We start from the raw sequence: 12,861 nt of genomic DNA on the forward strand, positions 1-12,861 counted from the left end.
TGGTCAGCCTGGTCTACCAGCAAGTTCTAGGACAGTCAGGGCTACATAAAAGGTCCCTGTCTCAAAATCAAAGCAAAGCAAACCAAAAAACAATCTAATAACAACAAAAAAGAATTATAGCATATATGTCACATTCTACCTATTCAAATACTATCCTTTGAGACCCAGATTTTCTACATATTCTTTCCTGATTTTATTCCACACTAATTTCTTCCTCCATGGAACTCTGGTCCATGGAACTCTGATACCAATTTGCATGTAACTTTACTTGAATTATAATCATTACTATCCATATACTTATCAAATTATTACTTTTATAAGGGTAAGACCATCTGAATGTTTGCATCATTTCAAAAATCTTTGCTAAGGTATAAATATGTATATATACAGATATATGGACACAGCTATATGTGTGTATACATCTATGTATACATATACATACATACATATATATATTTTTTTCTTTTTAGATAGAATCTTGTTATTGTTGCCCAGGTGGCTTCAAGCTCAAAGTCCTCCTCAGCTACTCTCATGCTGAAACTTACAGGTATGTGCCACCAGCCCTGGCTTTCAATAAATATACTTGAGTCTAGCTAGCACCACAGACCAGTTGGCCATCTTGACACCCCAATAAATACATCTGAAAGAAGAAAAAGCTAACGGTGTATTTTTGACCTATTAATAGTAAGTATAATAATTCATCATACATCAACATTTAAGGTACAAAGCAAATCATAATATGTCAGTGAATATTGTTCGTCAACTTGGCTGGTCAAGGACATGGTATTTTTTTGAACACCAGTCTAGATGTTATTGTTTGTTTGTTTGTTTTGTTTTTCGAGACAGGGTTTCTCTGTGTAGCTTTGCACCTTTCCTGGAACTCGCTTGGTAGACCAGGTTGGCCTTGAACTCACAGAGATCCTCCTGGCTCTGCCTCCAGAGTGCTGAGATTACAGGTGTGCACCACCACCGCCCGGCTTGTTATTGTTTTGTGTTGGAGTGATTACTACTTAAATTGGTGGACCTGAGTAAAGCCCTTTACCCTTATAACACAGGGAGGTCTCACCCAGTCATGGTTTTTGAGAAAAAAAGGAATTCTACTGCTACATGCCTGAAGACTGACAACATCATCAACTCTTCCTAGGTCTACAGAATTGGTACTCACTTACCAATCCCCACAGTCAGGGAAGCCAATTCCTTAAAGTACATCTTTCTCATTATTTATGTAACATTGACATTGTATTAGTTATCATTAGGAATCTAAAGATGAATAACATATGAAGGGAATTTGTGTGGGTTATATGAAAATGTACCAGTTAATATAAAAGAGTGGAGCTCTGGGTTTATTAATGTGATCACACACTACAAATTCTGAAAATTCCTACATGTACAAAAATCTCACTCTAAAAAAGAAAGTACAAACATTGACAGCATTACACTAAACACATGTATGTTTAGGAGTCATAGTGAAACTTTAAGGATCAAAACAATTTCTTTCAAGTTTTACTTCAAGAATAGAGTCACAACTGGTAAGATCATGAAATAAAAGCTTTAGAATAATTTCCATTGTCAAACCTAAAACTAAGCAACCAAACAAACGGGAATTCTCTCTAGGTAGCTAATCCAGTGATGGCCTAAAATGAAACTTGAAGCACTCCTCTGGCTCAGTGGTCACCAGAGTCTGCCTGGCCTTCCTTCCGAGTGTGGCAATTTAATTCTAATTGCATGATCAAACCAATAAATTGAGCTGAAGAGACAAAAGCAGCTAGCGGACAGAATCAGAGGTCGCACGAATGTTTCTCAAGGACAAGTCATGTAAGGAACAGCAATGAAGTGAGACAGAGGTCTCAAAGCTTGAGAGACAGTCATCAATGCTGACAGATTACTGTAATTCTAGCATGATCGATTCGGGCAGCAGATGACAATCAATACTGTCCTCATTTTCTGAACATTAGATTCATAGTTAGAGAAGATGTTCCTAGGGTAAAATTTAAACTCCATTTAATGATCATAAATAGCACAATTTATGCTGTGGAATCTTAGTAGGTACTATAATTGGATATAAGATAACTGACCCAGCAGTATAATTACAATTGAGTTTATTACATTCTACCTCTTTATTTCTTTGATGAGGATTAAAGTATTAAATCTGGTGGTTTTCAAAACTGACTTCTATTTCAATTTCTACTATAATTCATGTTAAGTATATTGATTTATTTTAGAATATACAATTTTCTCATTGAAAAATCTGATGTCAAAAACATACATTTGGCACATTTATGAAACCAGAATGTTACTTAAAATTAACAGATATGCCTATACTTAAATACCTGTATCCAGTTGTAATTTAATATATAAACCTTCATGTTAAATTCAAGTAAAGAAGTCACTTCCCATCCATTCCTTCCTATCTCCATTCATTCATTTGTGTGCCTGAGATGGGGTCACTCGATGTGGTTTGACTTGAACTCTTCATCTGAAGTGATCTTCCCAATCTCTCTGCCTTTACAGCTTGGCTTTAAGAGCACCTACTATGTCTGGCTCTTCCTCAACAATTAGAATACAGACACTGTGCATTTTGTGAAACACATATAATATTCTTCAGATTAACAAAGGGTAGTAATACCTACTATTACATATTTTCTTGGTATGTAAGGTTTATTTATTTATTTATTTCAGGAACCACCATGGATAGCAATCTGTGGACACTCAAGTCCCCATTGTATAATGATAAAGTATTTGCACATAACCAAATTTCTGTATTACTTGTAGGTATATATATATATATATATACACATACACATACATACACACACATACAAGCGCCATATTAGGAGTTGTCACACTATGTTGTTAAAGGGATATTTTTCACATAAAGTTGAACGAATTTTTCAAATGAGGAACTCATGGATACGGAAGACCAACTACTATTAAACTGTATGAAGAGGACAAATTTTCTACATCTTAGAAAAGGTTTGTTTGGTGTACTATGTAATGTTTTCACTCTAAGTATTCTTATTTTAAAAAATATTTTTAAGTGTGTGTGTGTGTGTGTGTTCCTGAAGAGGCAAGAAGCATCAGGTCCCCCTTGAGCTCAGATCACAGGTAGTTGTGAGCTGTATGATGTGGGTGCTGGGAACCAAAGCAGGTCCTTTGCAAACCAATACATGATCTTAACTGCTGAACCATGTCTCCAGCCCCTCAGTCTAAGTATTCTACAAGCAATTTCATTGAGAGGAACTGTTTAGATCTGTTGCTCATGCCTACTATTTTAATAGAAATTATTTTTTTTCATTTTAGAATATTCTCCAATGTGGCAACCATTATCTCAATATAATAAAATATTAAAAATGTCATAAGGTAGAACTGAGAATTCACCTTAAGCACTAATCAGCCCAATATAAAAGTTCAATTAAGCAACTCCTTCATCTTGGGCATAGATGTTTTATACTGACTGTAATATTTATAAATATTATAAGTGATAATTGCATAGTCATCTAGCACTCATAATAATGCTGACATAACATTGGACTCTTTACAGATCAAGTGAGATTTAAGGAGTCCATAACTTGTCCTGGGACTATGACTCAGTGGTAGAGTGACTCCCTAGCATGCTCAAGGCCTGGGTTCAATTCCAGACACTGAAGAGAAGGAAAAACCAAACCTGGTTCTGTGGCCTGACCAAGCTCATGAGGCAGTTACTCTCACTGAGTTCATTTCATAGGTAAGTATGCTGAGGCTCAGGGAGGCTGTCCAGCTCCAGAAGAGCAGCACCTGACCAGACAGGCTGGCTCCAGGAGCCATGTTCCTAAGCATTCCACAGCTTCTCCCATTTTTATGTCTCCTCAGTATGCTGCTGCAGTTTAGAAGGTTCTGATCCTCTTCCACCTGATTAGTTATCATTTAAGACTGGTTTAATTTTCATTTTTCTCACAAGTGTTTCTGGACACAAACTTCCAGCTGAATGGCTGGCCCCTTATTAGTATATATTCTGCACACTCCTCTTTTAAAACACATGTAATAAAAAAAGTATGTTTTTCCATGCAGACTGAATTCTTTTCAGTGATTGTTTTGATTATTTAATTAACTAGGTCAAAGATGAATATTTATTAAAAGTATATAAGAAATCAAACCATTCAAACACCACAATTAATCACTAGAGAGAAACTCGGCCACTTATCAATAAACAGAAATGCTAGCGTCTTTTCTATGCCAACTATTTCCCTTTTGTAAGCAGATGTGCACTGGTGCACTGACTGCACAGGTGGAAAGGATACAAGTTCTGATACAATGGGATCAGTGACTTCAGAGCACGGCTAGCATTTATTGCAGTGGATCGGACCATAATGGGCAGGACTTTTCCATTCACAATAGCACCATCAAAAAGTGGACCAAAGAAGGGAACCTGACAGAGAGACGAGAAAAGAATTTTAAACTCAAACTGCAGAAAGATTATAATAAAAACAAGATCCTTTGCATACACATGTGTTTGTTTCCTCTTTGGTTGTTCTTTCAAGTAAAAATATTATTCAAATTTAATTTTTTACATGATGAATCACTCCCATTAAGTCAACAAACAAAAATGCCCAAGGTCAAAGGGTGTCCATTTAAAAGAACTATGTGCTTTGTGTAACTAATTTATATACTCTGACAATTTCTAGTTTCGTAGTGTCAGCTACACACACACACACACACACACACAATTCTTCTATTAAACAAACACAGGAAAAGATACACATTCTTACAGGTAGGCAGTTAGATAGTCGTTTCTGTGAGATACCAGTTTTATTATTCTTATGGTTTGGACATGAAATGTCTTCTGCAAACTCATGCTGAATGCTTGGTTCCCAAGACCACGTTTAGAAGGGGAGCTCTGGGGAAGAGACTGGGTAACCAGAACTTTGACCCACAGGCACAGAGCCAAGGAGCCAAAAGACCACGGACTTAAATCATGAGAGAAAACACACGCATCTTTCCTCTTTAAGATGTGCCCAGATGTTGTCAGAGTGAACAAAACCAAACGTAACACAAGTACAGAACCAAGAATGCATTTGGTTTGGCTAGTGAAAAAACAAAACCTATGCTTTGAGAACCAAGCACCACTTTCATGAGTTGACAACTTAAAGCTGTGAATATATAGGTCAGTGGTAGAGTGCTAATCTAGCTGGGTGCAAGGCCCAGTACTGGAAAAAAACAACAACAAAAAAAACCCATTTAAATATGGCTGACAAGAATGGTAGCTCAAGGCAAGACAATTCCCTGAGGATGACATAGTATTTTAGGCTTTGTAGCCATATAATATATCAATTTTGTGAAATTTATAATTTTTGTGAAAATGCTTTAAAAATATGAAAAACACTCTCAGTTTGTAGGTTGCACAAAATTAGCCCTGTCATAAGCTGACTTCTGGTTTATATAAACCTTTAAAAAAAATACTTGTCCATCAGAAAAATTTATAAATGGAAACTTGGCCAAATTCAAGGAATTCTGAAGATTTTGAATCAACTGTCAAAAAATTTTTCTATTAAAAACATTCATCTTAAAAGAGAAGAACACGTGAAAATAATGCCAAACTTTTATTATCTTAGAAAGAAATACTTCTGAAATAGGGTTGAAATCCTGTGCTACATATAAGATATCCAACTGGAGGAGAGGTAACAACTCTTTAACATTTAAAAATACTTGCAGACATTTCATTTATTATTTTACAATTATTTTTGGCTTTCTCAGTTCATTAAGTAGCACAGACTAGCCTTGAAGCTCTGGCGATTGATTATCTTGCCTCTACTCTGCTGGGGCTACAACTGTTCCTCTTACCGTGTCTTTTGGAAACTCAACTGTTTTCTGTTTTACTAAAAGGTCAAACACAAAGGAACTTCCACTGAGGCAGTCTCCCTAGCCAGGTTAGGTCCTTCAAACTATGCTTAAGAGTCTACACAGCTACACAGTCTGTTGTATTCCCCCTATTTTCACAATTGAAAATCTATTACTAAGACAGAAGCTAGGAATTCTCACCTCTGGTTTCTTCATGATCTGGATACTGAACATGTGGTTTTTCATTGGATATATTACAATGAGGACATCACCAAATTCCGTAGGAATAATTCCTCTTCTGTAGTCTCTAGTATGTTCTGACCAAACAATGTGTACTTCATCATTTCCTAGGTGTCTCAACTGGAAAATCAAGGAAATAGTTTATAGTGCTTATGAAAGCCATGTGAGTATAGTTCTACAGCTAGAGACCACAGAGCATACAGAAGAGAAATAGTCGATCGTTTGCATGACACATAAAATACAAATACAAACACTCAAAGTCATCAAGAAACACAGAAGAAGACCAGGTACTTTCAACTCCCACAGTCAATGAGACAGAAAGACCTAGAAAACAGTCACAGCCCACTCTTTCAAACTAGCAACTGTACCACCGCAATTTCACTCTCAAAGACTGTTTTAAAAAGTGACTGATTTGAGATTCTTCTCCTCTTACTCTATACATTTTCTGAAGTGCTAATAAGTAGCAAGGTGGCCTGAAGAAGGCAGTCAGAAGAGAAGTAAAAATAGATAACTAAACATTTTATAGTCACCTACTGAGCAGGAAAAAGTCAGTTATGTTTGGTCTAACAAATTAATTTTCAGCACCTCCCCCCATGGAACTTAGAAAATCCTCCAAACAGATGCCTTGATATTTAATGGGCCCTAAAAATGTTACTTAGATATTTGTGCTGCTTACAAAGGTGCTCTTGGCAATCTTGAGAGTGTTTTGTTACAATAATTAAAACTGCAAGAAAGAAAAGCACTTAAAAGTTGTGTTTCTAATGAGTTGTTAACAAATGAACATAGTGTATATTATTGAGTTTTCCTCATGGAGATTATGGTATACATCTCAATTTTATTATAAAATTTCATCATCTAGATTATTTGGAACATGTGAGTCTATGTTTCATAGATGCTTTCCCCTGGCTTTTCCATTACTTTCAGATACACTGTGGTGGTTCAGAAGACAAAAGAAGGATAAAGGTGGTCTGAGCTATCGTACAGTGCTTTCTATTTTTATATATGTACTTTTTTATTAAAAGCCATAAGGCAGGCAAAGGACTTAATGTCTGACTGAAACAAAAAGAGGAATTCAGTTCAATTTCTGAAAGGCTCTTTTCAGCCCCTCCTTGGCCCAGGAATTAACTCCTTACACCTGTGTAGACACACAGGAATGACATAAACACAGACTTAGACTTTGCCATTTCTAAAAAGCAAAAAAGAGATTACACAACCTAGAAAAGCTATGGCCCTATAATTTCATTTTTAAATCAAAATACTTTAAAAATATCCTTCCTATACAGCCATCCCCATGTGTCAGCTTCCCTAATAGGTTTATGTTAACTGAACACAAAAGAAATGTGAAATAAATGTAACCAGGAGGGATGATCCAATCTAATTGTGATACATTAATGTCATATGCTGTACATGTTACAATAGCAGCCAGATCTAATACTAAGCTCCAGGCTATCCTGAGATTTCCAAATGGCAGATTGTTCTAAGTGATATCAAGTATAATTGAAGTAATAAATGATAGTAAAAGCTGAGCACACTGTCAGGAAGAATTTAAGTATTTACTTTTTAAAATTAAATGAGTTAGGTTAGGAAAGACAAGACAACTGAAATAATGCAGGTCTCAATTTACAGAAAATTCCTTTTATTTATCTGCTACATTAACCCTTGAACTCTTGCCAAAATTATCTATAATTTCTAGTGCCACTTATCTCAAAAAGAGAGAGAGAGAGAGAGAGAGAGAGAGAGAACAAGGCAACTGTATTATTATCTTTAAACCAAAGTTGTCTTCAAATATCTTCCACATAGTATTTAAAGGTCTGCTACAGAAGTTTAAAAGAACACACATTTTTTGTTAAGATGTTGTAACAATTTCTGCATAGAAGCATGCGCATCAAAAAATCATTCTACATGTGTTTGATATCTAAAGGAAGAACTTTCATGAAAAAATCCTTTATTATTTAGATTCCAATGCTAAAAATATAGTAGTTTGAGCTTGTCATAATGACATTTTTTAACTTTGAATCCCCCATATATTGGTTAAACAGAAACTGAGATTATGTTAATCATCACTGTGCATTTGGGAAGCTTCTGCAAGACTACTGGAAGATGGCTTTCTAGCGATCAAAAGGTGTCAGAGGTCATAACGTCAGTAATAAAAAACGAGCTAGCAAGCACAGTGGGTGTGTCTATATTGGTACAGATACTTTGTTTTTTATTTTTTATTTTTATTTTTATTTTTGGTTTTTCGAGACAGGGTTTCTCTGTAGCTTTGGTGCCTGTCCTGGACTAGCTCTGTAGAACAGGCTGGCCTCAAACTCATAGAGATCCTCCTGCCTCTGCCTCCTGAGTGCTGGGATCACAGGCGTGCACCACCATCACCCGGCCAGATACTTCATATACTGTTTTATGTTTATTTATTCCTTACCTCTTAAGGACTTAAAAGACTATGTTCTGTGTATACTCAGTAAGTTTTCCTGTGCTCTAAATCAATCGATCAATCTCTCTCTCTCTCTCTCTCTCTCTCTCTCTCTCTCTCTCTCTCTCTCTCCTCCTCCTCCCTCCTTTCCTCCTTTTCTCCCTCCCTCCCTCCCTCCCTCCCTCCCTCCCTTCCTCCCTCATTTTTTGAGATAGGGTTTTTCTCTGTACAGCCCTGCCTGTCTGTCCTGGGACTCAGTATGTAGATAAGGCTGGCCTTGAACACAGAGATCCTGTCTCTGCCTCCTGAGTGTTTATACTAAGACATATGCCATCATACCCAGACTATCAGTGTTTTTGAACCCTTGTGCAATTCAATTTTTGAAAGAGCACCAGACTGCTGTGTATATGGGACAGGTCTGTGTGATGACTGGGAACCAAAATATTCTTCTAAATTTACTTCAACTGCTACTGACATCACTCTGGAATCTAAACTGTACTGTAGGCTACAGATGACCAGTATTAATTCATGAAGAAAGTACAATGAAAGTCAGCATATGTAAACTGAAGTCCTTCATTCATTATAGAATGTGAATATTGGAAGATATTCTAAAGGGGTAATTTCACACCCAATGCCTCAACTGTGATAACCCAAGGAGTAGACATCTGACCTCTGCTCTAATTCTTTTAAAGTTGGAGTGTAGTTGTTCACAGTTAGCCCAGAATCTACCTTTAAGGAGTGTAAATCATCATAACATTCTTCACATGAAGCAAACCCTGCCTTCCTGACAATAGTTCTTTCAAATAAGCCTTACAAAGTGAATCCAACATGTATTCTATTCTTTATCTTATCCAGCATTTGAAGATCATTTTAATATCTTCACTTTGTTTTCCATGTTAAAAATGTCATTTTCCTGTATTATTTTCTCACTTTACTGATGCTTCTATTGGACTGCAATGTCTGGAATAGACTATCAATATATGTTCTAATACAGAAAACTCCTAATGGAACTATTTTTTCCTCTGTCACTAGAGTATTTTCTGAGACTTTATGGCATCGTCAAACAGCTGGCCAACGCAAACCCTTCTCCTTGCAAAGTTCTTTTTAAAAGATCTTGCCAGGCATAGTGGTGCATACCTCCAATCCCAGCATTCTGGTGGGTAGAGGAAGGTGGATTTCTGAGTTCAAGGTCAGCCTGGTCTACAAAGCAAGTTCCAGGACAGGGAGTGTTACACTGGGCGACCTGGTCTCAAAAAAACTAAAAAATTGCCGGGCGGTGGTGGCTCACGCCTTTAATCCCAGCACTCGGGAGGCAGAGGCAGGCGGATCTCTGTGAGTTCAAGGCCAGCCTGGTCTACAGAGTGAGATCCAGGAAAGGCGCAAAGCTACACAGAGAAACCCTGTCTCGAAAAACCAAAACCAAACCAAACCAAAACAAAACAAAACTCTTTACAATGTTCAGATTGTAAAGAACATTTATTTAGTGTGTATATATATGTGTGTGTGCATGCATATGTGTGTGCACACGTGCCATAGCATAAGTGTGGAAGTCAGAGGGCAGCTTTTGGGAGCTGGGTCTCTCCTTTTACCACGTACATTTCTAGGGGATTGAATTCAGGTTGCCAGGCTTGGCAGCAAGCTCCCCTATCTACTGGGGCAGCCTCAAAGTTCTTTTAAGCAGGTAAAATCAACTGCTCCATTTAAAGAGAGGATTTCATATTTATTCTTACTAAGTTTTACTTTGCCAAGTCAAGGTTATCTCTGCTATTCAATGTGCTGGCTCATTCTTTTCCAGATCAGGGTTATCATTCTTATGTCTTCATGAAAGTTCTGAACAAAAATGTCAAATGGTTTACATAAGAGAGTCATTGCAGATTTTCATTCTGCTTAAAAAGATGCCTTTCATTTATGAAAGGTATTTATTATACATTATTTATTAAGGGCACACTATTCTATATGTTCTATGACAATTAACTTCATTTTCACAACAATAATGCAAGTACAATCAGTATTATTACTATTTTTCCAGATAAACAACTGAAGCTTAAAGGATGAAGAAGTTTGGCTACAGCAAAAATAAAACCTTTAAGTGAGAGAATAATATTCAAGTCCAGGCAATCTGTTTCTAGAACCCAAACTTGCACCACTTTGCTGTATTTCCTCTTGTTAAAGCATTTGTGTTCTAAATGATTATGCAACCAGTCATTATCATACATACCAAACTATTAAGACCACATTGCTCCAACTTACAACGAAAAACTTCACACAGTCCATGGTTGGCCCTGATTTAGTAATCCTATTAAAACAAATTCAGTTTGATGTGATTAGTTGTGCTGAACTTATAGTGGCTCCTGGTGATTACCACCTCATTATCTAAGTGCTCACAAGCCATCTGCTTAATAATCCTATTTTGCTGGAGTTCATGAATGTTGGTATTTTCAGAGGGATGGCCTGTTTTATACCCCTTTGTAAAATCAGGTATTTTCCACTGGTATAGACGAATACATTCTCCTAAAGCTTACATGCTAGCCTCCACAGTGATGATATTAGGAGTTTAGGTCCCACCAGGTAGGGACTTGGAGAGGTGATTACATCATTTTTAAAGGGTTAGTGTCTAGAAAAAAAGACTCCAAAGAGCTTGCTTGTCTCAGCACATGGCTATTGTGAGCAGTGCAGTCATCTGTGAACAGGTTAGTGGCTCCTCAACAGACACTGCACTGATCTGCAGTCTCCTGCTCTTGCTAGCCCCTACTGCTGTGAGAAGAAACTGTTGCTTACACATCATCCAATCTCTGGCAGTTTTTTAAGTAGTGTAAGAGAACTAAAACATCCACTTTATGGCAGAACAGCACATTTATTTTATCTGTGGGAGATCTGTTCCCACTTTCCCGCAGGGTGCTCTTAGTTGGGAGAAATGAGTATGTAGATAGAAATATAGAGGCAGGGAGACAGAAACACAGGACAGCTCGGGAGGGCCTGGGTCAAAACCCACCAGCCTTCGGTCTCTTCTAAAGGGTTTTTCAAAGGAACGTCAAGGAGTGAACAAAGACCTCCCCCCATAGCAAAGCTAAGTGCAGACCCTTCCAAACACCTGGTGACCATGCACGTGGTCAAGCAATCATCTAGTGCAGCTCTGCTGGGTAAAGCAAGCTCAGATCTCACTAGGAACTTTTGTGGGAACATCAATTGAGAAAATGCCTCCATCAGACTGGCCTGTAGACATGTCTGTGAGACATTTTCTTGAGTAATAATTGATGTGGGAGGGCCCAGTCCACTATGGATACTGTCACCCTGGGCAGGTTGGTTTTGTATATGACAGCAAACTGAGGAAGCCACTAAGGCAAGGTCCTCCATGGTTCCTGCTTCTGCTTGAGCGCCCAGCCTGCTTCCCTCCATGATGGACTATAAAACTGGTCCATGTAGGCCAAATAAACCCTTTCCTCCTTCACACTGCTTTTAATCATGGAGTTTATCACAGCGACAGACAGCAGACTAGGCCAACTCCATAACATCCATCAAGTCCATTATGAAGCCCACTTTTACTGAAATAATAAAATATTTTTGTCATTATTCCATAAAGCTGTTTCAAAATTAATTTTTCAGACTATATTTAGCTTGTAGTTCTTTTGGAAGTCTCTCACATGCTAATTTTATTTTAAAATCAAAATAAAAATAGATTTGAAATAAAAACTAGACCAAGTAGAGTATTTAAGACCCATTTATTGAGAAACTGTTGTGATCAAGTTTCAAGACATGACCTATTGTCCACTACACTAACAGTATTTCAAAGGAAACAGAGTACTTCTTTTTCCTCTTTTGGGGGTTCAGGAAATGAAAGACAGCCTACAGAGTCCAACTAAGTATTCTGCAATGATTCAGCTTGATCTTCATCAAGCTTCTAAAAGGATGATTCAGCTACCTTGGCAGCAGAGGCCCAGCAAGTGGCTGCCACAAGGAGAGAGAGAGGAGACAGGAGGCCCCTCTCTGCACTCTACCCCAGTTCTTGCAGAACTTTTTACTTTTAGGGGTACATACAGTCAGTTAAGTGGAAATTATTTTTAACCATTTTCCATCAATCTTTCTCAGGTAGAAATAATTTATAGAATGGATAGCTTGGACTGGGGTTCTATCAGGATTTTTGATACAGTGGCATAAGTTTTCTAAGAGAGACTTTACTAGATTGAATAGTTAATTTGTTCAAAAAGCATAGTCTATGTTACAAAAATTCTGCTGCTATTACCTTGAGATTTGAAAGACCTTCACTTCACACACATGCACAAAAAGTTATACTTAAATAGATCCAGGGACATTAACTTTGCATTCTGAGAAAATAAAATACTTAAAAATAATTTACAAAACTACCACATAATATTTAAAATAAAAAGTCAGAACTAAAA

General features: G+C 37.2%; 1 protein-coding gene across 16 annotated transcripts in view; it reads right to left on the reverse strand.

The window, feature by feature from the left end:
• Window positions 1-12,861, reverse strand: part of Ralgapa1 (Ral GTPase activating protein catalytic subunit alpha 1) — a 212,136-nt gene that overhangs the window by 28,897 nt on the left and 170,378 nt on the right. For all 16 annotated transcript variants that reach the window (XM_036205956.1, XM_036205953.1, XM_036205958.1 and 13 more), the window contains 2 exons: window positions 6,016-6,174; window positions 4,278-4,405 (listed from right to left, as the gene is read on the reverse strand). In XM_036205956.1, coding sequence (XP_036061849.1) covers window positions 4,278-4,405; window positions 6,016-6,174 — 287 coding nt within the window. The remainder of the gene's footprint in view (window positions 1-4,277; window positions 4,406-6,015; window positions 6,175-12,861) is intronic.

Source organism: Onychomys torridus, chromosome 14, assembly GCF_903995425.1.
Source record: "Onychomys torridus chromosome 14, mOncTor1.1, whole genome shotgun sequence".
Taxonomy (NCBI): Eukaryota; Metazoa; Chordata; class Mammalia; order Rodentia; family Cricetidae; genus Onychomys; species Onychomys torridus.